Source organism: Argentina silus (assembly GCF_951799395.1).
Source record: "Argentina silus genome assembly, chromosome: 12".
NCBI classification, from domain to species: domain Eukaryota; kingdom Metazoa; phylum Chordata; class Actinopteri; order Argentiniformes; family Argentinidae; genus Argentina; species Argentina silus.
The window spans coordinates 2,491,551-2,517,121 of NC_139666.1; the positions used below are offsets into that span (position 1 = coordinate 2,491,551).

The 25,571-nt window shown below is 41.8% G+C and overlaps 1 protein-coding gene across 4 annotated transcripts; it reads left to right on the top strand.

Moving 5' to 3' along the window:
- The first annotated feature begins 1,222 nt into the window (after positions 1-1,222).
- On the top strand, positions 1,223-25,366 carry pms1 (PMS1 homolog 1, mismatch repair system component). Of its 4 annotated transcripts, XM_083681637.1 has the most exons (14): positions 1,250-1,296; positions 1,605-1,969; positions 2,229-2,388; positions 2,538-2,720; positions 2,953-3,055; positions 3,171-3,334; positions 4,030-4,146; positions 9,050-9,172; positions 10,076-10,222; positions 10,572-11,389; positions 17,876-18,352; positions 19,178-19,308; positions 23,450-23,610; positions 25,010-25,366. In XM_083681637.1, exons 3-14 carry the CDS (start codon positions 2,254-2,256, stop codon positions 25,202-25,204), a joined length of 2,754 nt encoding a protein of 917 aa, XP_083537763.1. In that variant the 5' UTR covers positions 1,250-1,296; positions 1,605-1,969; positions 2,229-2,253; the 3' UTR covers positions 25,205-25,366. The 4 variants fall into 4 exon arrangements, with proteins under 4 accessions (XP_083537764.1, XP_083537763.1, XP_083537762.1 ...); XM_083681638.1 differs by lacking the exon at positions 1,605-1,969 and having other exon boundaries at positions 1,223-1,296; XM_083681636.1 differs by having other exon boundaries at positions 1,605-2,388.
- Positions 25,367-25,571: the final 205 nt, after the last annotated feature.

The following is a 25,571-nucleotide window of genomic DNA, read 5'->3' on the forward strand; positions in this document are numbered from 1 at the left end:
AGGGCTGACAAATCCCCGAGAATATTGTAGATGAGCCATGGCCAAATAAAACAGGACTTAGCCTCTAGGCAGCAGAGCAGCAGCAGAGCAGCAAAAGGACAGTCAGAGGTATGGAATAGCCTAACTTTTGAATGAATTAATGAAGATAAGTAAATAAAATACATGTGGTTTTCGTTTGTGTGCCCCGCTGGTGGAACGAGCTTCCCACTGCTGTCAGGACTGCAGTTACCTCCTTCCGCTGTAGATTGAAGACCATCTCTTCAGGCTACATCTTAACTGTCCCTCCTAAAGACCTCTTCATCCCCACTACCCCCCTGTACAAGTTTCTCTACTGTAAATAAATAAAAAAATAAAATAAAAAAAGTAATTCTTCCTTCTTCTAGAATTGTAAGTGCCAATAGCCCCCTGGTCCTAGATAGATTTTCTTATGATGACAGATAGATGGATAGATAGATGATTCACTTACTTAGACAAATATATTTTTTGTAAGTCGCTTTGGATAAAGGCGTCTGCTCAATGCCATAAATATAAATGTAAAACATACATGGAGGACAAGACTTGTGAACCCAGTAAGCGGCCTTCGTGATCATTGTTAGCCTACTACCGCTCGGTGGCTCCATCTGCTGGCCAGGAGAGGTTGTGTCCAGGAAGGGTAAGAGTCTAATCAACTTATTTAGTTATTTATTTACTTGTTTTTGTTCTCATTATTACTTAATTTAGTTTTCTCTTGCTTTATATTTTCTATTCATATTTATTCTTATTTGTTTCCCTTTCTTTTTGTTTATTATTATTTCTGTTTTTATTGATTTATTTTATGGTTAATTTCCAAATAAGATAGGCCTCTCATGGTCATGCCATAGGCTTACAAGGTGTTTTACTATTATGAGGGTAAATCTAGGGTGAAGCTTGCGGGAAATCAACAGGTGGTTAATTGTGCCTCAAGACATGACTTGGAGGTGTAAGCTATCAATAAAAGGTGTGGTAGTCATGAAAATGCTTCCAGATGTGTGATTTAACAGTGTGAAGTTTCAGGCTATACCATTAAATAATAAGTAAAAGAGATGTCATGTCAATTTACTATTTTAAAATGCTAAACCGTGTTTAACGTGGGAGCTTTTATTTTGAAGAAATCCTCATTTCCATACACCGGTAGTTGGTGGGCGGAGTTCCGTGTCGCTGGCAGTAATAGGTACACGAGCTGAGCGCCGTCTGAGGTCTCAGTCAGAGGACCATGGAGATGCTGGGGCCTTTTCACTGCAAAGAAATGTCCTTTTAAACTAACTACAAAGCAACACGGTGAGTCATTATTGTGTTAATAGGCAAATTGTATAGCCCTGCAAATGAATGACAATTTGCGAGGGTGCATCGACTCGTCGACTACTTTCAGTGTCATTAGCCCTAGCAAACTTTGCAAAGAGAATGCTAACTGTCATGCAACTCCAATGTAACTTTTTTGACAGCAGTTAGTAGCTAGCTAACTAACTAATGCGTGCAATTCATGCTATAACTCATCCATGGGTAAAAGCGGCTGACTTAGCCCTGTCTGTGAGCTCGTATTAATTGTATGTTTTTATTCGGGTGTTGTGTGATTAATGCTCCGATAGGCGGATCGACAGACGTGCGCCCCGGACCAGAGTGCGCCCCGGACCTAGTTTCAAAGCTCCCGGGCCCAGTTTCAAAGCTCCCGGGCCCAGTTTCAAAGCTCCCGGGCCCAGTTTCAAAGCTCCCGGGTCCAGTTTCAAAGCTCCCGGGTCCAGTTTCAAAGCTCCCGGGTCCAGTTTCAAAGCTCCCGGGCCCAGTTTCAAAGCTCCCGGGTCCAGTTTCAAAGCTCCCGGGCCCAGTTTCTAAGCTCCCGGGCCCAGTTTCAAAGCTCCCGGGCTCTTTCCCACTAGTGAGAAACTCACGTCCTCCGTGTCCTCTCCTCGCGTCATACTCACGTCATATGGACATGAGGAGAGGACACCAGCTCGTAAGAAACTAGGAAAATAAGTTCCAGAAACTGTGGGCTTGCGAAGTCTTATTTTGGTAGTGTAAAGGTGGAAAAGGTTTAAATATGTTTCAATAGATAGATTTGCGTGATAGTCCGTGAGTGCATACATTTCAGTATATATGGTCCCAGCAGGAATCAAACCCACAACCTAAGCGTTGTTAGTGCCATGCTCTACCAACTGAGCCACAGAGGACCACTTTGTGCTCAAGTAATGCTGACAGTTTAAATTTTACTGCAGGTAGGCTTACCAATCAACAGTGACTATGATGAAACAGCTGACTGCGGACACCGTGCGGCTTCTGTCCAGCTCCCAGGTCATCACCTCAGTGGTGAACGTGGTGAAGGAGTTGCTGGAGAATTCCTTGGATGCTGGCGCCGCGAGTATCGAAGTTAAATTGGTAAAAGTTTGCATTACTGTAGATATCTGTAGATAAGTGTAAACTAGATCTTTATTCTGATGATACTGTTGTGTACCCGTGTGCATCCTCTGTAAACCTTGCCATTGACAACCTGTACATTTTCATTTTGTATATTGTATGTGCCTTAGGAGAATTACGGTCTGGATCGAATCGAAGTAAGGGACAATGGCTCTGGAATCAAAGCTGCTGATACTCCTGTGATGGCCGTGAAACACTACACCTCGAAGATCTGCAGTCATGACGACCTGGAGCACCTTGAGACCTACGGCTTCAGAGGAGAGGCCCTGGGTTCCATCTGTTCCGTGGCAGAAGTGAGACTGAGGCGGCTCTCTTTTCCCTTTTGCAGGATTATAACAGAACATTTTGAGCGAAGATCCCTCACTCTTTTGTATGTTTGTGGTTATTGTAATATCGTACTGTTTTCTGTCAGTCTTTGCTATGCGAGAACACATTTCCATTTTGAGCTAAAGTTTAACCTCAAGTTTTGAACTTTACTTGAAACAGGGCAATGAGCAGCTCTTAATGCTTGTGACCTCCCACCAGGTTGCTATCACCACGAAGACAATGGACGATGATGTCAGCACCAACTACACACTTGACCTCACAGGAAGGGTTGTTTCCCAGAAGCCCTCTCACCTAGGGCAAGGTTAGGCATTCCTTCTTATTGAAGCTGAGAAATCACACTCTCAGTTTAACTATCAATTACATGTGAGTGAATATAATTATGTTATTGGTAGACATTACCTTTTATGTCTTTTCAGGCACCACGGTTAGTGTGCTGAAGCTCTTTAAGAATCTTCCGGTTAGGAGGCAGTACTACGCCAGCACAAAGCAGTGCAAGGAGGAGATGAAGAAGGTGCAGGACCTGCTCATGGCCTATGCCATAATAAAACCAGAGCTGAGGCTCACTCTCCATCACAATAAGGTATGATAACTACGTTTCCTCTTAAGCCAAATCTCCACTGCACACAGCTATTCTAGAAGGCAGAAATCAAAAGTGGCAGCTGTACATTTTGGTGGGCAGATTTGAGTTTGGGTCCGGATAGTGTCTTATGAATATCATAGATGCACACATTTTCATCTTATATTTCATACTTATTATTGTTCTTCAGGACCAGCTGATACAGCAGACCTCCCACAGTTCGGCCCTTGAGGGAGGTCTTAGTCTTTACATAACTAATCAGACGGCAATGTTTGTAAACACACTATAAGCAAGAATTTCGTTGTACAGTGAAACATGTTTTCTGCTGTGCATATGATAATAAACACTTTGAATCTTTGAATCTTGAATCTTGAATCTATAACACACTGTAAGCATATCCATCATGCTCAACGACGCCTCCTGGTGGTTGTTTTGACGAGGTGAATGTCCTGAAAAAAACCTCACTAGTGCCGTCATCGTCACACCGGCGGCTCATGTCTAAACCTCTGCCAGCTGTACAAACTTCTGCTAAACCCAAAGTCGCAAACAAATCCCCTCATTCACAAAACTAATCAGACAAGTTGATTATGTCAAACAGGACCACTGTCAACTCCCATTCAGTAGGTAGCCTATGAACACCTACAGGTGTTTTTTTTATTTTATTTTTTTAGGTCGGCTCAAAGTAACGTGTGTTGCAGGTGGTGGTGTGGCAAAAGGCCAAGGTGTCAGATCACAGGACGGCACTCCTGGCAACGCTGGGAGCCAGTGCTGTAGCCAACCTGCTCCCCGTCCACCATCGCCAAGAGCAACCAGAGGTCAGTGAAACTCGTGATATAACACTAAGTAGCACCAGCGTCTTGGGCCCAGTTTTGTTCCATCAAAATCAGTAACCGTATCATTCTGCGTCTCTCTCCTGTCTCAATAGCTAAGCAGGATTAGGTTTGGTCGATCCTTGGATGGGAGACCCAAAAAAACAGAAAGGCTGCTGGAAGTGGTGCCAGAAGGGGGCTCCTTCTAGTCTAAGGGCCCCCCAATGACCCAGACCCTCAATGACCCAGACCGATGATTGGGGCACTTCCCTGTGTAGGGTGGTGTCTTTCGGATGCACTAAAGATCTCATGGCACTTATTGCAAACTACATGAGCTGCAGGGCTCAATGTCGCCCCCTAATGTCTCTGAGGGGCTGGAACCCTCTTATAAAATATTATTCACTATTATTCACATTTTTAGAGCTATAGCTTTTAAATGGTGAAACGAAGATGGACCAACTTGGTGGGATGGTGTAAGTATGCGTGTTGAATACATCTGATGCTTAGTTCAACATTGTTATACACATACAATAACTTCCTAAATGCTAAAATACACCAATTGCAATAGATTATGACATTAACAACATACGGTCATAGGTGGTAGTGGCAGCAGATCTTCTATAATTCTTTTTTTTTTTAAATATGTTTTTAGGGCATTTCTGCTTTATTGGGATAGAGACAGTAGAGATTGACAGGCAGGATGGGTGAGAGAGAGGAGGGATGACAGGCAGGATGGGGGAGAGAGAGGAGGGATGGCAGGCAGGATGGGGGAGAGAGAGGAGGGATGGCAGGCAGGATGGGGGAGAGAGAGGAGGGATGGCAGGCAGGATGGGTGAGAGAGAGGAGGGATGGCAGGCAGGATGGGTGAGAGAGAGGAGGGATGACAGGCAGGATGGGTGAGAGAGAGGAGGGATGACAGGCAGGATGGATGAGAGAGAGGAGGGATGACAGGCAGGATAGGTGGAGGGTCGGAATCGAACCAGGAACCTTGCGATTATGTGGTATGAGCAACAGTGTGCTACGCCACGAAGCGCCCCTAGATCTTGTATAATTCTACGCATTTTGGAATAAAGAATAAAATATATTTATTCTTATCTATTCTTTTATTCTTTCAAAATATTGTTAATTTAAACACAGCCATTCATATGGAGACTCTATCGATACATGTGGTGCTCCTCTACATGCTAGAGGGCGCCGTTTGCTAAGGAGATGGAGAGTCGTCTCTCTATCCCTCTATCCCTCTATCCTTCTCTCCATCCCTCCCCCTGTGACCGCTCACACACATTATCAGTCTCTCTGGATGCCAGCGACGTAGAGGGTCAAGTGTGACATACGCAAATATATGGAAGAGCCTACTGAAGCTAGGAGCAGAAAACCTTATTGATATGAGCATCCTACATCCCTGTACAGCCTTAAATATAAACAAAATAACTAGGAATGAACAATAACTTTTTTAGAAATGCATTGCAGGAGGTGTTTATGTTCGAGGGAGAGCAAAGCATTTAACACGTAATGAAAGATTAGAATCATAACCTATCGATTTCTCAAACATAACCTCAAGAATGAGGTTATCACCCTGATTACTAGTTGGCACAATCCAATCCACACCTTTCCCTGTGATAGATCGTGTGTTGTAAGCGTTCTGGCATTAGGGTTGCATGATATCAACAAACGTTTCCTTGGCTGCGTCTTTAGGGCCTTTGGTTACAATTTACTCATATTTACAAATGCCTGTTCCTCTGGAATCAGACATTGACCCTGCAGTGACTACAACACTTATATTGGAGCAACCTGGCTGTTGGATGAAAATGACTTGTTTCAACGATCAGTCAAATCATGGAATTACTCTAGAAAAGGCCTGCAACTCGAATATGGGAGTTAATTAGTCTATTAAAACAATTACCCAAAGAACTGATTTGCTTTATTTGTAATAGAAGCTGTTTTGAACTACTAATAATCTGAGCCTACAGATCAGCATATAAAATAGGATACTTCCAGATTGGTCCTATGCCTTAAATTGCTAGAACAATGATAACTTGTGTACTGCGAGATTTGGTTTTCGATGTCCCGTGTACTACAATCACTCTTTTATACCAAACGCTCTGCTAATAACACCCGACATGTGACAGCAACGGCTGGCTCCGGAGCGGGAGCAGCAGAGGTGTGTGTGTGTGTGTGTGTGTGTGTGTAGGCTGAGAGCGGAGGAGGAGAGGCATGCAGTGGAGATGTGAGGAGAGGTTCTAGGTCTATTCAATAGCCAGCCACCTTGTTGTGACTCTGCCATTTCTAACCGTCAGATCAGTCAGTTGACCGTGATGATCAGGCTTTTTTACAGACTTCACAGTATTGGATAACCGGAAGTAGGGGTGCTTGCTGCACCCCTGAGTAACAAATGTATATTTAGACATTCAAATTGTGGCCCATGAAGAACCACCACCATGTCATATAAAATGGCGTTTGGCGTTTGGTTTGAAAGGAAAAGGGCCTACCTCTGTCAGCGTATCAACCGACGTTAAGATGAGAAGCGGCCACAAATGAACGGAACATGGAAGGGAAGGGGCACGAGCCTCGCCACTCACACACAAAGTTAAAAACGCAATTGTCATTGTTCTTTAAACAACGGGTTGATCAAATCAAGCGTTGTGATATATTGTAGAGAGGATGGCATTCAAGTTAATTACGGGATGTTTGATTATAAAAGGTATGATGCTTCATCAGAACGGATAAATAGGCGGATTTACATGCAAGAGGATAAATAGCGAGAGGTGGAATTGCAGGCATTAAGTTAAAGAGGTAGGCTAGGCCCTAAAGAGCACTGTTGCTTAAGATCTTTTGCAAAACTATGTAGAATTGCATGAAATACGTTTACAGAGGGCCACATTTTCCTGGGAGATGACTGTGTTCTGTCCCAGCCTACCTATATTGTGGGGCAAATTAGCTTATGATTTGTGGGAACGATACACTACCTGGTTTTTTCAGTTTTACTCCCAAGTTGTCACGCAAGCAGCGATTACTGCATGAATGATCTTGGGTAGTTTGGAAATAACAAGTCTGTAAACAGAATTCTGCTCCTCTGAAAGAGTCTCGTACATGGTCGAAAGGGTGAGTTTCTGAAATCCAATTATTGCAAAATTGTCATTAGATATCCAGCGAGTACATTTTCTAAGAAAAATATTCATTTTTGGTGAAGGTATAGTCACTTGAAATGTAAATGTTGCATATACACAACATCTGGCATTAAGGACTGTAATCACTTCCATGCTTCACATTGGCCTTCATGTAAAATAATATTTTTGTGGCTCAAAAGCTGAATGAAAATTTACATTCAGAGTCTGGATCACACACATTAGTGTTAACTGCCTATACTTAAAAGTCAAGATTTTTCCAAGCCTTAAAAAAAAGCCAAAGAGACATGAATACAGGCAACATTGCATAACTACGGCCCTTTCCCCTGGGTTTTTCTCTACGGAGAGTGCATGATTTCTATGAGGGAGCTTTGCTGTGCGAATTGAGTGGCTGTGTCTAACTTTCTGCTTGGTCATGGTAGGTGTTGTGTGGCTGCTACCTGCCGTGCGTCTCCCAGCTAATGCGGCCTGACAGATATGGAACACCTGTCCCTTTCCCCTCGTTTCTTTCACTCTCTCTTTCATTTTGTTGTTTTGTTATTTTGCAGCAGCGCTCTGGAGCCCGGTTATTAGAACGACCTTTGACCTTTGTCCCCCTACTGCTGGTTACAATGAAATTTGTATTTTTCCTCCTCCCTCTCTCGAGCCAAAGCTAAGCCATCATGGAATCCAGTTTATGGATCCCACAGGGGCCTCATTTTGGCAAGTTGATGATGAAGCCGTGCCCCTATTCATGTTCTCATAACATGACCTAATGAGCAGGTAATGAGCGGAAAGAAAGGGAATCATATGCATGTGCAAGACCTTAAGCAGCGTTGCTTAATTAACTTTATTGGCTTTTTGGTGGTTGTTTGTTTTTTCTGTTGCTATAAAGAACTACATGCTTACTATTTGCTTTAAGAAATGAGCTGTAGATTACTACAGACAATTATCTATAGATTTATAGATTTATTAACAACGACTGTGCAGCAAATAGGTCTTGCTCAAAACGTCCTGTTCCAGAATTGGAAATGGCTTTCTCCCAATTCATTGTTTTGAGTAAATTCTTGTAATTACCCAGACTGTCCCACCCTGAGGTTTAAATTTATGCTCAAATGATTTTATACACTGATAGGTCGGCTTGAGTAATCAGTTATTAACGTGGGAAAGATGATCACTCCTCAGACGGGACACAAAGCCAACACAATGTGTTCCGACCATCTACCCATGAGCGTGCAACATGTGGAGACAAGTCCGTATGCAGAATGTCTCTTTGACTGAATGGCCAAATTGAGTGGTTTGAAGACCTGCAGTAAATGTGTCAACGAATGTCTCCAGGGTCCTGTGGCGGTGTACACTCCTGCCAATGATGCCCAGATGCCTTTATATAGCTCAGTGATGCCCAGATGCCTGGATATGGCTCAGCCTTGAATAATAAGCTGAGTGGATAGGATCACCACAGTAATTGACCAATGTTGTAATGGGAAAGTGTATGTAATGTAAATGGCTATTGCCCAGGTCACAATACTAGTCATTAGAAAGCTCCAAGTATGAGGCCCTTAAAACTCAAATTAAAACTCAAATTACAAGGCCATTATACCAGCCAATTGCTGAGCTTTTTAATTTTAAATTGTTTCAGTCACATAGTATAGTTTCTAATTGATTAGTTTGGAGCTGTTTCTCATTTCTGCAACTTTTTTAAAATATCTTTATCCACTCCCTTAGTCATCACACATTCTCTTCATTTATTCACATTTCTTCGGTTATTTTGTTGATTTAATCTGTTCTTTTGTTGTTTTTAACAGATTGTGATAGATGGATTCATTCCCAAACCTGGTGCGGACTACTCTTCAACAAGCTCCAGTAGCCCAGACAAAACATTTATCTATGTGAATGACCGACCAGTCTACCAGAAAGATATTCTTAAGGTAAAAGCATGCTGCCCTGTTATGTTCATTAGATATACAGTGCCTTCCAAGCCGGCCAGGAGTTCAACGTTTAATCTTAGTGTATGATTGATGGGGGAGGGTAATCTTTTTGTTGATTGTTTCTGATTAACAAACAAAGGCTTGACAATTTATCTAGCATGCTCTTCCCCTTCAAACGATCACTTTGAAACACTTTTCTATCCAGTCTCAATCCCACTGAAACCCAACATCCTTACTCCTGTCTCACATGACAATTCCTTACTTCATTCTGTAGTCATTCTATTACATTATTGAAGCCTACACGTGCTTTAATGTCAGACTGCGCTAAAACGTTTCCCCGTTTCTCTGCGCTGAGAGAATGCGTGATGACCGTATGAGGTCCCATTGATGGTCCCATTTATTGGTCCTCGTTACAGTAACCTGATATTTAAACCATTTCCACTTTTCATGTCATGAGCTGCTATAATAGATTTGATTTTGCCAATCTATCTGAGAAGGCAAGTTGCTGAGGCAAACCATCACCCTTCACAGCTCTTGTCACCACCTTGTGGTGGCTTTCGGCACCACTTCACACCATGTGTCCACTGCAGCGGCAGCATTGAGGTGTACCCTGCTGCCCACTGCCAACTGTAGGGTAAAAGTGAGTGTCAGGCGGAGCTGATCTCCGGCACCTTAGCTGGGAGAATACGGTGTTCACCCACAGTTTCATGTAATTTCATGTAATCTCAAGCACCTTTTTGGCAACGTGTCACCTTGCCAAATGTATTGTATTTCAGGTAGTCACATTTTCTCTAAGTGATTCATCATTAAGAGATGTTCCTCATAATGAATGAAATGAAATTATGAATTTATGAAATAATGCTACAGATTTTTTTTCTGATTTGTTCTCTGGTTGGCCATCAGTTGGTCCGGCAACAATATGTGGCCCAATACCCAGCAGACGTGCCCCGCCACCGCTTCCCCACACTGATGCTCAACGTCACGGTTCCTGCCTCGACCGTGGATGTCAACCTGACGCCCGACAAGACCATGATTCTGCTACAGAACAAGGTGGGTTATTTTACTTCCTTTGGCCTATGAATTCCAGAACACTCCAACATAAAAGTTTAGTTAAAAGGTTTCGATCCAGGGAGTCGACTTTGAAAACAACTGAGGATTAAATTACAAAGAAAAAAGAATTACATAAAAATCCTCCAAAATTCTGCTTTAGTCATCGTTGGCTAAAGGTAAAACCCTTGGGGGACCTGAGGGGTCTTTTATTTAAATTTGATTCAGATACAAATAAAACATTTTTTCCTTTAATTTTGTTGCCATTGCCACCGCTTAATTACTATTTTATTAATAAATCCATATTGGAAATAGTATAAGCATCAGCATGTTATGTCTCTTTGACTCTCAGGAGGCTGTGCTGGCCACTGTGGAATCACTACTGATTTCACTTTACAGCCCTGGGCCTGTCACTGAGGCCTGTCCACCAGTCAGGGGAGTGGATGATGGAGTGTCCGCCATGCCAAGCAGCCCCCTGCATGCTGGGTCATCCCGCCTGGCTGACGATAGAGGAAGCACTGACAGAGAGAACAGTCTCATGGACCACAGGCCCGTGTCTGACTGCAACGACACAGAGGCGCTGGGTGGTGACACGTCTCTTAACCACCAGACGGCAAACTCCAGCTCATCCTCTTCCTTGGCAGAGGACTGGATTATCAACCAGATACCAGGTGACTTTGACTTGAATTTTTCACTGTTAGAGGACGACATGGCTCTGACTTGTACTGGCACGACAGGTCCAGCAACATCCCCTGATAGGCTCACCACCAACCCTGACAAAGTTACAGACCAAGGCAAAGATGTTGGCTACTTGTCGGCAGAGAGTTGGAGCAGAGGCACTGCTCTGACAGACCCCTCCACAGGAGAGCCCCTGCAGCCCGTCAGGGTCCACCTGCCTACCGTCAGCAGTCATTCAGGTGTGGCTGAGGGTAAGGGTCAGCATAGCCCTGGCAAAAAGCTATCTCACGCCATAACGGAGAAACGAGCAACGCTGACGGCCTACGACCTGATCAGTAACCGCGTCATGAGGACACCGCTGTCCCCCGCTGCCCTGTTCGAGAGGGAGACCCGGACCGAGATTCTCAAGGAAAAACCCAAAGCCAGCCTCCAGGAAATCACCACCTCTTTGCAAGAGAGATGGAAAAACTTGGGGGAGGAGGACAGAAAGAAGTGAGTTCCCAGACTTTACCTTCGAAGCAGTTGTTTCCATTTGTTGTTATTCACAAGGTGAAAAAATAGAAAGATCAACCTGTCACTTGCATGCGTAAAATATGGCCTGGAAATTTTGCTTGGCGTGTCCGTGCTGCTACCCAGAAGGAGAATTGTTGATATGAGCTATGCTTGTATTCCCCAGACAACCGCATCTGATTATTTGGTTAGATGGTCAATATTTTCCACTGTAAAACAGGTATTCTGCGTGATGAAATATCTCTCTGGTTTCCAAAGAATGCCATGCATCCTGAGCATTCACAAAGGTCTTTTTCTGATCATGGGATTCAGAGTTAATATTCAGATAAGCAACTGTCTAAGATTTGCCACATGTCTTGATGTATCAAAACCTCTATTTTTCTGTCCATTGAACAAGTCTGAAAATAATTGGGCGTCAATTGTTTAATTTCCGTGAACACAAAAAGATATTAGTTGCCAGGTGAGATTACAAGTGTGATTCCAAAACGTTGTGCAGTTATTAGGAAATGCTAACTACAGCCAGATGCCGTTCACAGGCCAGTAAAATACATCATAAGGAGTGTTGCCTTCTGATCTCCATCCACTGAAACCTCACAACTCAACCAGAAACATGGAATAAGGTCATTACTGACTCAATTGTCTTAGATTACTGCATACCAATTAAAGGTAATTGAAAGGATGGAAAATGTGTGTCACCATTGCTCGTGGGACTTATGTAAGGTATGGTCGAGTGTATGGAAAAATACATCTGTTAAGAATCCTGCCTTGCTGTCTTTAAGATGAAATAAGATGAAGCAAATATTTGGCTGCTGCTAAGTGGCACACCACTTCTCAACCACTAAGAATCATACTTCGAAGAATAAATATAACATAGGTCAGTTACTGTATATGTGTGGGTGCAGTGCTACAAGCCCAAAGGATTATCAGCTTGGAAGTGTATGGTTGTGCAAGTTAGCAGATCCCTCTGTCTTGATATAGCACTTTTGTTTAGTTTGTGATGATTATATATGGCAATAAAACATTAAAAGATAATGAAAGCAGCAGGTCAAGCTGTTCTCTACAGACCTTGTCCTCCTCCAGCATCCTCAGACAAGGAAGCATTGTGTTTACATGTATACTTTTGTCATGAAGAAAACCAGCTTCTGAATGCAAACATTGCTCCCTGAGCAGCTTTCTAAAGGACAGCTTGGTCCACTGTAGAGGATGTATAGGTTGTCCAAGCTAACCAGAAACTGGACCAAAAAACCCAAATTAAGAACTAATAATGTTTGTCGTTTGCTGCTCCCCCAAGTCATCTTTAATTAACCCATTTGTGCCGGATGCTGCGCTACGCAGCATTGCATCTACCGCCGGATGCTGCGTTGCGCACATTTGAATTTACCGCCAGTTTCTGCGTAGCGCAGCATTTTTGATTCGTCGTAATTTTCATGAGTGCAGCATATAATGCACTGTCATTGGTTCAAATACACGAGGTGGGTCTTGTTGATTTTTTAAAACCACGTGAGCACACAAATGTCGTGTGGTTCGCCGAACGCACTTGTATGTCTGATTGATTTTCGGCGAACATTTGGCCGCTCACGTGGTTTTAACAAATCAACAAGACCCACCTCATGTGTATTTGAACCAATGACAGTGCATTATATGCTGCACTCATGAAAATTACGACAAATCAAAAATGGCGGTAGATTCAAATGCGGTAGATGTCGCGCGGCATTCGGCACAAATGGGTTGCTGAAGTAATGCACACAACATTTTCACTGACATGGACCTCGTTGTTTGTATCACACAAGGTGAATTAAGGATCAGTTGTGAATCCATATGCACTCACTGTAGCCCGTTGGGCAGGAGTCGAAAGGATTTCTCCCTCATTCCCCATGTGTGCATTCTCCTTACACCTGACTGGAATGTGAAAACTCCTGCACTTCATCCAGGGGAGTCTTATAGTTGCTTTACTGTCCGAAACCAACCCTGGAGTTTTACAAGATAAAAGCAACCACCTGGGGTTTGATCCCTTTTCCTTTTATTTGAAAGTCCTGAGGCATTAGCACCAATGTTCTGTTGACTTGTTCCACACAAAGCTGCCACTTTTGGTACACAAACCATATGCTATGATTACTGCTGAGCTGAACAGAGCGGCAGGGCACTTTTTCAAAGGCCGTCATGAATTTTCAATCAATTTCAAAGGCCGACATGAAATTGATACCACTCTCTTTTTTGGTCCAGTTTCTGTTTAGCTTGGACAACCTATACATATCCTCTACAGTGGACCAAGCTGTCCTTTAGAAAGCTGCTCAGGTAGCAATGTTTGCATTCAGAGGCTGGTTTTCATAACAAAAGCATACATGTAAACACAATGCTTCCTTGTCTGAGGATGCTGGAGGAGGACCAGGTCTGTAGAGAGCAGCTAGAACTGCTAACTAGCTTACATAAACAACTATAAGACAAAATAAATAACAGCGTGGGGGTGGCGGAGGAGCTTGCTTCTTCACTTCTCGAAGTAGATCCGACCTCGTTGGATAATTTTTTGGGGTCTCAATCTCCAAATGCCCATATAATGTATTGCATGCATTGTTCAGAGATACAGAGCCCCCCGTAAGTGTTGGAAAGAGGAAGCATTTTGTCTTCTTTTAGCTCTATACTCAGTTTGGGGTATGAGGTCAAAGTAGATATTCTCAGCTTTAATTCAATGTTTTCTTTTTTCAGATTGGTTTCACCATTTATATACATAGTCCCCCTATTTCAGGGAACCGGTAGTATTGGAAAATTGGCTTGACAGGTGTTTCTTGTTAGTCAGGTGTGTTCTGTCATCATTTGTGCAGACACATGTCTAGTGTGCTGTCAATGTCTAGTATTGATCCGAGCCTTTAGGTTTTCCTTTGGAGTGATATTGGTGTTATTGGTGTCTGTCAACATGAAGACCAAACAGTTGTCACTGCAAGTCAAGGAAGCAACTATTGGGCTGAGAAATCGGAAAAAAAAACCCCATTAATATCATAAACATATCCAAAACCTTAGACTTGCCAACAACAACAGTTTGGAACATCATCCAAAAGAAGAAAAACGCTGGTGATCTCAGCAATCACAAACGGCCTGGTAGGCCAAGGAAGACTTCTACGGTGGATGACCGAAAAATACTCACCATAATTACGAAAAAATAAAAAATGACTGTCCCACAGATCAGGAACACTCTCCAGAAGGTAAGCGTAAATGTGTCAGAGTCTACCATCTGCAGAATACTTCACCAGCAGAACCACAGAGGCTAGACAGCAAGGTGTAAACCACTAGTTTGCAATAGAAACCGGATGGCCAGAAGATCTCCATCTCCGGATCTCCATTTGCTGAAGAGTGAACTTAAGGCAAAAAGGACCTCAAAACAACAACTGAAGATGGCTGCAAAGGATTGTTGACTAAATAATAAACAATGGTGTTTCTAAATGGTGAAACCAATCTGAAAGAAAAAAAACATTTAATTAAAGCTGAGAATCTCTGTTTTGGCCCCATAGTAATTGTTTTGATTTCAAATCCAAACTGTGTATATTGAGTATAGAGCTAAAAGAAGACAAAATGCTTCCTACTTCCAGTACTTATGGAGGGCACTGTAAATCAGCTGTGAAAAGAGGCTAACTAACACCTCTGGTGTTGTGCCAAGGAATGTTGGCATCATTTGGAATGGTTGGACAGTTGGAACCAGATTGTGAAAAATGCAGTGAGATGAAAAGCTTCCGCTTGCAAGCATTGGTGACTGAATTACTGATTGCTGTTGCATTTGCGAATGGTTTTCCTTGCAATTAGGAAATAAAAAAAACTGGGATCTACAGTATTAAGGGCATAAAGAACTCAATGAGACAGATTGACAGTGGAACAGGAAGGGCTCCATTTGCTTTATTTGCCAAAATCAATACAATAACTCAGAACTTGACTGACTTGGAAAAATGCCAAACAGAATGCTGCAAAAGATGTTTATGTGAATGGATTTTATGGTGGAATACCTCTATATTCTGTATGGATATGCTAAACATTTATTTCATCACACTTTAAGATACAAACAGTAGCAGTTGCTCGCAAGCTTATGCCTTAACTTTTACTTTAACCTGCCACTTTTGCCTTAATTTGTTACCTTAAAGCAGTGTCTCCCAAAGTGTGGGGCAAAAACGCCCAGGCGGAAATATGTTGAAATATGTTGAGCTGTTGTTTAAACGGCCCACCGGCTCTCATGCCATTTTGTATGAATTGTTAGCCTAGCTGTCCACTCAGAGAAAAACATGGACAAATTCTTGTCAGTGTCTAAAAGAAAGGCATACGCCCCCCAAGTGTTCCAGGTAAAGCCACAAAGTTGAAGATCAGAAAATATGACAAGGCATATCTCCTTCGGGTTCATTTCTATTGAGGTCAGTGCAGATCACTCAAATGAGTGATATCTAGCTTTTGACCTTTTTTTTTTTTTTTCTTTTGACCAACGCATTTGGAAGCTGTTTTCACATGCCCACATACAGCCCACGTAAGGTGATCTGGACAACAATTTTGAGGTAATACATCGGTGAAGTGTCCCTTTAAAACAATTGAACAGCCTTTGTATTAACACTGATGCCAGCTCTGAGTGGAACAGCCCCCTGGCTCATTTTGGAGTGAATCCCCCCACCCCCTGTCCACCCCCATCTGGACACAAGTAGCAGATGTTTTTTTTATCTAGCTGGTTTCTGCACATTTTCTATGCCATGATTTACTGCTTGTCCCTGGGACCACTTAGATTCACTCGAGTAAATTGAATCAAGGTTCCACATGTGAATTGGTTATGAATGCTTACATCAGAGGGGCTGATTCTGTAAAGATTAGGGCCTTGCGACAAAAAAGATGACCTTTCAAACTGATACAAGATGTGCCCATCACAGCAGCTTGGAACCTGCTTTAATTTATAATACCCCTTATATGCTTGCCCTAATTTGTGAGTTGTTCTGAGACAACGCTTAGCATTAAAACCGATTTATGGTGACTACATTACATGCCTGGCAGAGCATCAACAGAGAATATACCCAGGGTCTGGTTGGGGTCAATGGGTCGCAGACTTCAGGCAGTTATTGCATGCAACTACTTGTCGACTAAATGCTAAACATGAGTGCTTTATTTTAACATTATATGATTTTTTTCCAATACTTTTGGAGCCCTGAAATAGGGGGGGAGTATGTTTTAAAAAAAAAAAAAAAAAAAAAAAAAATCTAAATGGTGAAACCAATCTAAAAGAAGAAAAAAAACAAAATTAAATTATTTAAATCTAAATAATCGTTACTTTGATAGTCATTTTTCATATTTCAAATCCAAACTGTTGGAGTATAGAGCTAAAACAAGCACACAATTGTGTGCTTGGTTCTCCAGGTGAACTTAGTATACCTGGCCCACATGAATTACGGTACACCCGTCACTCTCCATTTAAATGTATGAAAATATTTTAAATGTGGAAATAACGTTGCTTAGGATGTGGTCTGTGACGGTTAATTTTTTTTGGGGGGGGAAACAAACATTTATTTTCATAGAAGTATACTTTACCCAATAGCAGGAGTGTAAAATAATGATTAGAAACAATTGTTTTGCTACCCGAATCTATCTATCAAACTGTCTCCGTCTTTTCCCAAAGGGAGCTGTGTAATGCTCCTTTCACTTTTACGTATCACTTTCGTTTATAGCAGATGTTCGCTTTCTGTTGAATAAATACATCAATTTAACATGAAATAGATCTTCTATTTAAACATGTTGGATGTCTAGGCCTATATTAGTTATTCAGTAATACGCTAAGGTGGAACGTCACTGACACCCAAACAAACCTGCAGCGTTGCAACACTGACATCAAAATGGTCATATTTGGCTACTAAATGTAATGAATTGTGTTTTAACTTTATTTTATTTTCTGTTGGATCGTTTTTGGAATCAAGTTGATTCATTCTTCACAGGTGGGGGTTGTCCAATAGGCACTCGAGATGCAAGAAAACAGATCCAAAAGCAATGAAAAGAAAGCCAAAAGAGACAAACACATACACAAAAATACATTAAGACAAGAATACATCTGTATAAAAGTTAAAAACCGAAATAACCTCAGACTCAAATGTTAAAGGCATAGTTCACAATCACACATTGTAATCACCTGCGTCCTTTCTAATCGGAAGTCTAAAATCCAGTGACTCATGGACTGGTTTATGTTTAACTCAAGTAGCTTATCAAACAGCTTCAGGGGTGCAATCGTATTAAAAGCTGAGCTAAAATCTATGAGAAGAACCTGAGCATACTGGAGGATGGAGAGTGGAGCCCCAAAGAAACAGCATCCTCAACAGACCTATTGGACCAATATGCGAACTGGGTCCAACACAATGGTGGACAAATTACCATCACAGCCGCTCAAAGATGACTCAACTCAGTGCAAGAGTATAGAAGCGATATTTACCTTTCATTAATTTGGTCATTGATTTCTGGTTATTTCAGGTATGAGGAGAAGGCAAAGAAGCACTTGGAACACTACGATCTCCAGTCCAAGCTTGCCTATGACAGAGGCAAGAGAGAGTCCAAGAGGCAGCCGAGTTTGGGCTCCAAACTGAGTTGGTCCCAGGGCCAGAAACGCAAAGCCCCGCTATCCAACCAGCAGTCCCTGGACCAACTCCTCTCCCCCCAGGCACAGAAGAAGAGGTGCCCCGGGACGAAGCCCTTGCAGACCCTCCCGTTCAGTGTGGATACCCTCAGGCAGCAGCTTCATTGCCTCTCCTCCCAGAGGGGCCCAACACCACGAGGCCTCTGGCTTGTTAAACAATTGGCCTCTCAAAACACCTGGGTCGTTTTACGTGGCAGAAAGCTCATGTTGTTAAATCCATTTCGGGTGGAGGAGGCACTGCTGTTTAAGAGACTTCTGGAGAATAATATACTTCCAGCAGTGAGCCTGCAGAACCCTATACTGTTAACAGATGGGTAACATATCACTCATTTCGATGACGATTTATCATAACTTTCATGAATGAGCATAATACATTTATGAATGGTGTACATTATATTGATAAATGAACATCGCCGTATTTACCCATTTGCAGTCATTTGAAGGCATTGTAAACACAAGCATTTATAAGATTCTGTTCTTAATTGAATCAAGATTCGGTAAATTATATAAATAAAGATACATATAAGCATAGTGCTAAATGGCCATGATAAATCGGTCGTGACCAACGAATGAGGTCACATGATGAACGTTCAGTTGAAGAGCTCTGGTCCAAACAAAACACTTTCTAAAATCTGGTGTAGAGGTCAAGCACTGGCCATGACGTACCTGTTTTACATTGTAAAATGTTTGTTTACAAGGATTTGCACACATTTGCAGCTATTAGAAACAGTTGTAAACTGTTCTATTGTACGTTTGAAACTGGTTCAGTATTGTACACTTCTTTTTATTTGTTTTATTTAGGCAAGGCCCTGCTGCAGGGAGACTCTGGTCAGGATCCTTGTATAAGAATAAAACATAAAACATAGGTACGGTAAAGGTCAGTGCTTGACCACGACACCCGGTTTTAGAAAGCGCTTTGTTTGGACCAAAACAGCACTCTTTACTGAGCGTTCTTCATTAATGTGATCTAATTTCTTGGCTTTTGATTTACTATGGCCATTCTGCACTATTTTAAAACTCCAATCTACATAATAGACCTTTAACAAGCATTTATAATGGCTTATTGATGAAAGTTGTTATATTTTCACCTAACAACATACAGGTATCCTTTTAAATGTATGTTTCTGTCTTTTTTTAAGTAATCTAGGGGGAGCGGAGTGTACTGAGGCTCTGTTCGCCATGGAGAGGGGACGTCCTGAGCTGGATGGAGCAGCGTTCTATTCTGATTTTAGGCTTGTGGCCAATGGGTTTAAAATCAGACTTAATCCAGGTAGGGAAACATGATTTAACCCACGGTTACTCCACGCCACTACAGTATGTTTTACTGTTCGCTATTTGCCGGACCATTGAGAAAGTTAACGGAAATCACATGCATGCGTAATATGAATGCTGATATTTCCAGGTTTGTACATCCATTTTTCCAGGCGGAATTCCCACAGAGTGTAGAACATTTTCATATCAGGTTTCATGTCTTAGTCATTTTAACTTTTCCTTCCACTATGGTATGAATGCATGATTGTTTTTTTTTGTACTTTTTCAATTCAATTCTAAATACTTTATTTAGACAGACAATTTGTACTGGGCAGTAGTGGTAGGATACATCCAACACATAAAAAGCTCCAGCACATTCCTAAAACATTTCTGAATCATGGCATTACTTTAGAAAATGTCATGATGTACGATGATATTGTAAATTTTTGTGAGCCAAAATTGGCGTCGGAAAGTTCTTGGCTGGCACAAATACTATCAAATAAAAGCTGAGAATCTATACTTTAACTGCACAGTCATTGTTTGATTTAAAATCCAACCTTTTGCAGTATAGAGCTAAAAGTAGAAAACATGCTTCACTGTCCCATTACTTACGTAGGGCACTGTATGTGACACATACAGTGCAGTTCACAGCCCCGACCTTTCCCCCTTGGAGAAAATGGGCCTTTCTTGTGTTTTGATTCATGCTGCTTAAAGGTCTCAAGGATTGTCCAATTTGATTTAACAAAGGTTGGACATCATTAATGTCATAGTTCACAAATGATTTAGAAATGTCAAACATTAAGGGCTTGAGTAAAAGGATTATGATGAATTAAGTATTGGATTAGCAGTGGACAGCACAGAAAATATCCGGTTTCCCACAAAAATGCTTCCACCGTATGCAAAATATTGAATATGGGTGCTAATGGACTTCATATCCATTTTGATTTTTATATTCTTACAAATGTACCTTTGCAAAGACCTCACTTATGTAGGTGCTGATTTGGAATCCTTAACTTGAATATGTATTATTCATCTTCGAAACTTCAATTGAACACAACTTTAAATATTTTAAACTACAATTACTATATACAGTGCGCTGCGTAAGTAATGGGACAGTGAAGCATGTTTTCTTCTTTTGGCTCTACACTCCAAAAATGTTGATTTTAAATCAAACAATTACTGTGAGGTTAAAGTAGAGATTATTACAGTAGAGAGAGCTTTTATTTGAGGGAATTTGTGTACATTTTGGTTTCACCACTCAGAAATTACAACACGTTTTATGCAGTCCCCCTATTTCAGGGTACCCAAAATAATTGAACAATTGGCTTGACAGGTGTTTTTGGTAAGTCAGGTGTGTTCTGGCATAAGAGAGCTGTCAATGTCTAGTATTGAATCTAGTCTTTGCGTTTGGATGCAGTACAGGCCTGGAAGAGCATCATCAGAGAAGACCCCCAGCATCTGTTGGGGTCAATGGGTCGCAGACTTCAGGCAGTTATTGCATGCAAAGGATTGTCGGCCAAATACTAAGCACGAGTGCTTAATTCGGACATATCATAAATCTGTCCCATCACTTTTGGGTATCCTGAAACAATCTAAATCTCATCATCCACACCTTTGCCACTTCTACTCTCATTCACACCCACCTGCTGGGGTTGGCAGAGAATATTCAGAATTCTTGGAATTTCTAAAGGGCACACGAAAACGCTGGTACATACCCACTGTGAGGGCAAAGTGCCTGGTAACATGCCAACATCAACTGAGGTGACCCATACAAGCACCTAAACAACCAGGATTTGGAGAAGGCCTTAGTTGCACTTTCAACCACAAGGAGAAATAAGGTCAAACTGAGGACAAGGGGGAGGGGAATAGTTTTGAGTTTACCAGCACCTCAAGGTATTTTAGACAGCTCCGTACAATCTCGCACAAAATACAATAAATATTCAAAATATACACATTATTGTGCAGGTTAACTGCACTATATGAAACACATATACTTTTAAGTATAATTAAGTAAAATTAGAAACATTGCAAAGCTATGTCTTATTTCTCTCTCTCTCTCTCTCTTTCTCTCTCTCTCTATATATATATATATATATATATATATATATATATATATACACACACACACACACACACACAGTGCCCTGCCTAAGTAATGAGACAGTGAAGCATTACTTATTTTGGCTCTACACATACTGTGTTTGTGTACGTATTGTTTTCACCATTCAGAAATTACAACACTTTGTATGCATAGTCCCCCCCCCCCCCCTTTCAGGTTACAAAAAAGTAATTTAGGCAGGCATAAGAATGCTGTGAATGTCTAGTAATGATTCTACTGGAGGCTTTGCGTTTGCCTTTGGAGTCTGCTCTTGGTGTCTGTAAACATGAAGACCAAAGCAGTTTCAATGAAAGTCAAAGAAGCCTTTATTAGGCTGAAAAATCTGAATCATAGCCAAAACCTTAGGCTTGCCAAAATCAAAAAATGCACTGCTGACATCAGCAATCGCAAACAGGCTGGTAGGCCAAGACAGACTTCAGCAGTGGATGACGTAAGTAAGTGAATAATCTATCCATCAGTCATCATAAGAAAAATTAATCTGACCAGGGGTTATTGGCAGTCACAATGCTAGAAGAAAGGAAGATTTTTTTTAAATTATTTATTTACAGGAGAGAAACTTGCACAGGGGGGTAGTGGGGATGAAGAGGTCTTTAGGAGGGACAGTTAAGATGTAGCCTGAAGAGATGGGCTTCAGTCTACGGCGGAAGATAGGTAGAGACTCTGCAGTCATGTCAGTGTTCGTTCATGACAGCTCGTTCCACCAGCGGGGCGCCGGGACAGTGAAAAGCCTTGACCGAGTAGCGTGGCTGCTGTATCCACATAGAGGCGGCGGTGCCAGGTGGCCAGCCGAGGTGGAGGGTGGAGTGATCAGGCAGGGGTTTGGGGGCTGACCGTTGCTTGCAAGTACGGAGGGGCTGTTCCCTTTGCCGCCTGGTTGAGCTTGAGGTGGTGGGGGTGACATCCAAGCGGAAATGTCTGCAAGACACGCAGGGACACATCTTGCCAGCTGTGAGTCAGAAGGGGGAAAGAGAGAAAGAGTTGAGTGTCTTCTGCGAAGCAGTGGTAGGAAAAACCATGTGAGGAAATTACTAAGCCAAGAGATTTGGTATAGAGGGAGAACAGTAAGGGCCCTAGGACAGAGCCCTGGGGGACCCCAGTGGTGAGGGCTTGTGGAGAGGACAGCGATCCACGAATTCTATTCAAATGTATTTAATACAGTACGTGTTCATATTTGGAATGTCACATGCGGCCCTACCCACTGATTTACAAAGCCATTGTCCACAACTGTGCCTCTTCATTTGTAGCAAACTATGATGCATGACACTGTATGACGGAGAGGGGTGAAAAAAGTCAAATACTGACAGTAGCAGGCACTTAGGAAGGGGGGTGCGGCCCAGTCAGCGGGTGGCTTTTTTTTTTTTTTTTTTAATACAGATCTCTTTTCACCCCCACTAAGCACTGTTATTCTTCTGTCAAACGTCACCAGAATTGCTTGTTTAAGCAATGTCCCCCACGGGGGGCATCTTATATCATTGTCGGATTGTAGTGATTTCATACGTCAATATTTGGATATAATTTCTGATGGACTAGTTTGTGCTATTAAAGGGGAGCTTGCTAGCAAGAGGGGGTAAAACACATTTAGAGAGTAAATTGCATCAAAATGCACTTACATAAGGCCACATTTTCCTGGGGGAGGACTTATAGACCTCGGCCAAATTTGATTTCAAAATGTTTTGTTCATCAAACCTATGCCTATTAATATCACTGGACTCATTTACATTGAATTTTGAGATTCCAAAATAGAATCTCCCAAGGGCAACCAGTTTGTCCAGCTACGACATCATAGCTCTTGAAAATTCACAGAATCAAGTTTTGTCAGGCAACAAAATTAACTTAAAAATCATTCTCAGCCTCCACTTGACTTCTTCCTTCTAGTCTGCTAAGATGTTGCAATAATCATTTAGCAGTCTTTTTGGCCCACTCTTGTTTGATTTGGTCCCAATCCAAGCATAAATTACAATATTTATGTATTATTCTTTCCTGGAGATCATTGTTAGTATCTGGAGTATATGAATCCTTGTTTTCTGCTTTCTTTGGCCAGGCTCCCTGTCCGCTGAGAGACAGCTGGAAGTGACAGCAATGGCAGACTGTGTCCCTTTCCTCTGTATAGACGACCTCAGGGAGATCTTAACTGCCGTTCTGTACAGAAATGCCAAGACGGTACAGGAGTGCCGGCCACTTAAAGTCACCAACTACCTTCAGGTAATAAACACTAATGCATGTACCTTAATAATATGGCCTTTCAAATGGTTAAAGCATGTTTTAGTTTTCAGAATTTAGACCTTATAGTTTATTTTTAAACCTCCTGTTCCTACAACAACCCAAATGCACACTTTTTTTTCTTCTTTCTGGACAGTGGTGTATTTTTTCTTCTTTTGGCTTTGTACTCCAAAAGTTTGGATTTGAAATCAAACAATTAATATGAGGTTAAAGCTTTTATTTGTTGTTATTTGTATAAATATTGCTTTCACCATTTGAAACAACACTTTATTTATTTTTTTACATAGTCCCCCTATTTCAGAAGCACTTATGTTTAGTGTTTCATCACTTTTCCTTTGCATGCACCAGCAACTGCCTGAAGTCTGAGACCCATTGACCCCACCAGACGCTTTTTGCCTTATGTCTAAAATGCATATTTAATTGGATTTAAATCTTGGCCAGTCAAAAACTTTCCACTTTTTGGCCCTGAAAAACTCCCTAGTTGCTATGGCAGTATGTTTGGGGTAATTCTCTTGCTATATGATGAAGTGCCATCCAATGAGTTTGGAGGCATTTGCTTGTACTTGAGCAGACCAGATGTTTCTGTACACTACAGAATTCATTCTGCTGCTGCCGTCAGCAGTAACATCATCAACGAAGACAAGTTAGCAAGTTCCAGAGGCAGCCCTACATGCCAACGCCATAACAGCCCCTCAACCATATTTCATAAATGAAGTGGTATGTTGTGGATATTAGGCAATTCCCTTTTTTCTCCACACTTTCCTCTTGCCATCAATCTGTCCACAATACTTTTTTTCCGGAACTCTGCAGGCTTTTTAAGGTACACTTTTTAGCAAACTGTAACCTGACCATCCTGTTTTTCAGGCTAAGTCGTGGTTCTGTAGGTCTGCTGGTGAAGTTTTCTGTGGATGGTAGTCTCTAACAGATTTTTTTTCCTCATAATGGCTTCCTTGACTCTCATGGACACCTCTTGGGTCCTCATGTTGACAAACACCAACAGTAGGCTCCAAAGGCAAATGCAAAGCCTAAAATCAAGACTAGACATTGACACATCTGGACATTACTGACCAAATACTTATGGAGGGTACTGATGTGAAAATGATGTTCTACGTTATGTAGTCAAAAAGAAAAGAAAAAACATTTCCCAAGAAAACTAAGCATATGGACAGAAATGTCTGGGAATGAGTTTAAAAAGAAATGAGAATTAAACAAACGTTTCCCAATTGCTTTACCTAACCTTCATCTCAACCCTATGTAGCTAAAATAGGCTTAAACACCACTGATAGGAGCTACAGCATTTGGGGACTAATAGTGGTTTTCTCAACTATGGAAAGAGACTGTGTTGGCTATAATGCATTGTTTTGGTGTGTCCTTCCGGAAGGGTGAAGCTGTTCGATTAGCCCGTCAGTTGCCTGTTACCTTCACCAAAGGCGATGTGGAGGACACACTTTCGCGTATGCAGCAGCAGCTTCAGGAGACCTGCCGGACCTGTCCCCACGGTCGACCCTTTTTCCACCACCTTTCTGATGTTCCTGACACAGAGCCGAAGGCTAAGATCATGTCCAATCCTTTGTAGCTTCGGATATTGCACATGCAAAGTTAAGTGTTGTTATTGTTAAAACTGCATAGCTTTGGAATACTGCCATGGAAGTAGAGAGCCACTTAAAAACAACTTTGTTAGAAGATGCGTCTACAAACTGCTAATAAACATGATGACTTTGTTTTTTAACAATAGATAAGTAAATATAGTAAACATTGGCTGATTTATTTCTGTCTACAGGCCCTGAAAATAATTTAAACATGATTGCATCACGCAATTCCTGCAGATTTTTCAGGGGCACTTTCAAGCTGTGAATCTCCCGTTCTACCACATCCCAAAGGTGTTCTATTGGATTCAGATCCGGTGACTGGGAAGGCCACTGAAGAACACTGAACTCATTGTC